This window comes from Panthera uncia, chromosome B1, assembly GCF_023721935.1.
Source record: "Panthera uncia isolate 11264 chromosome B1, Puncia_PCG_1.0, whole genome shotgun sequence".
Taxonomy (NCBI): domain Eukaryota; kingdom Metazoa; phylum Chordata; class Mammalia; order Carnivora; family Felidae; genus Panthera; species Panthera uncia.
In genome coordinates this window covers 186679330-186679791 of record NC_064811.1, presented here as the reverse complement: position 1 = coordinate 186679791, position 462 = coordinate 186679330, and the positions used below count along the sequence as shown (strand labels likewise).

The window sequence follows — 462 nt, the reverse complement described above, 5'->3', positions numbered from 1 at the left end:
ATGGTCCAGTTCTCCATCTCGTTTAAGTCCAGATTGAGGTTTTTCCAATGTGGCAGGTAAGTTGTAATAATGGACAAAACCCATCCCAGCAAAGATAACGAAAGTCCAACGAGCTGCATCGCTACTCTAAAGACTAAAGCCATTGCAACAAGTCTCACAACTTTGGCCACCCCTGTGGGAGTCACTGTCTTTCGTGCTTCACAGTAGTGTGACTGTTTTGGTCCTATGCTGCCCGGAATATAAGCTTTGGCCATTAACTCTTTGGAAACTCTGAAATGCGTTTTTGTTCTTCTCGAATATAATGTTTCATGTAAAGGACGAAGGACCCTGTTAAAACTATGAGTTAGGCTTTCTGATAAGGATTTGATCTGTTACCTTCCAATTTGCTTGGTAAAATTATATCCCCAATGCTTGATGATTATAAGTCTAAGGATGAACAAAGAGGGCTCTGTGACCCCTCAC

At 41.8% G+C, this 462-nt stretch overlaps 1 protein-coding gene across 1 annotated transcript in view; it reads right to left on the bottom strand.

Annotated features, from left to right (window-relative positions):
* The window catches only part of LOC125922515 (putative claudin-24), a 3167-nt gene extending 3024 nt beyond the window's left edge, over nucleotides 1–143 (bottom strand). The window contains 1 exon segment of the mRNA XM_049630095.1: nucleotides 1–143. Within this exon segment, the coding sequence (XP_049486052.1) occupies nucleotides 1–143 (143 nt within the window).
* Nucleotides 144–462: the final 319 nt, after the last annotated feature.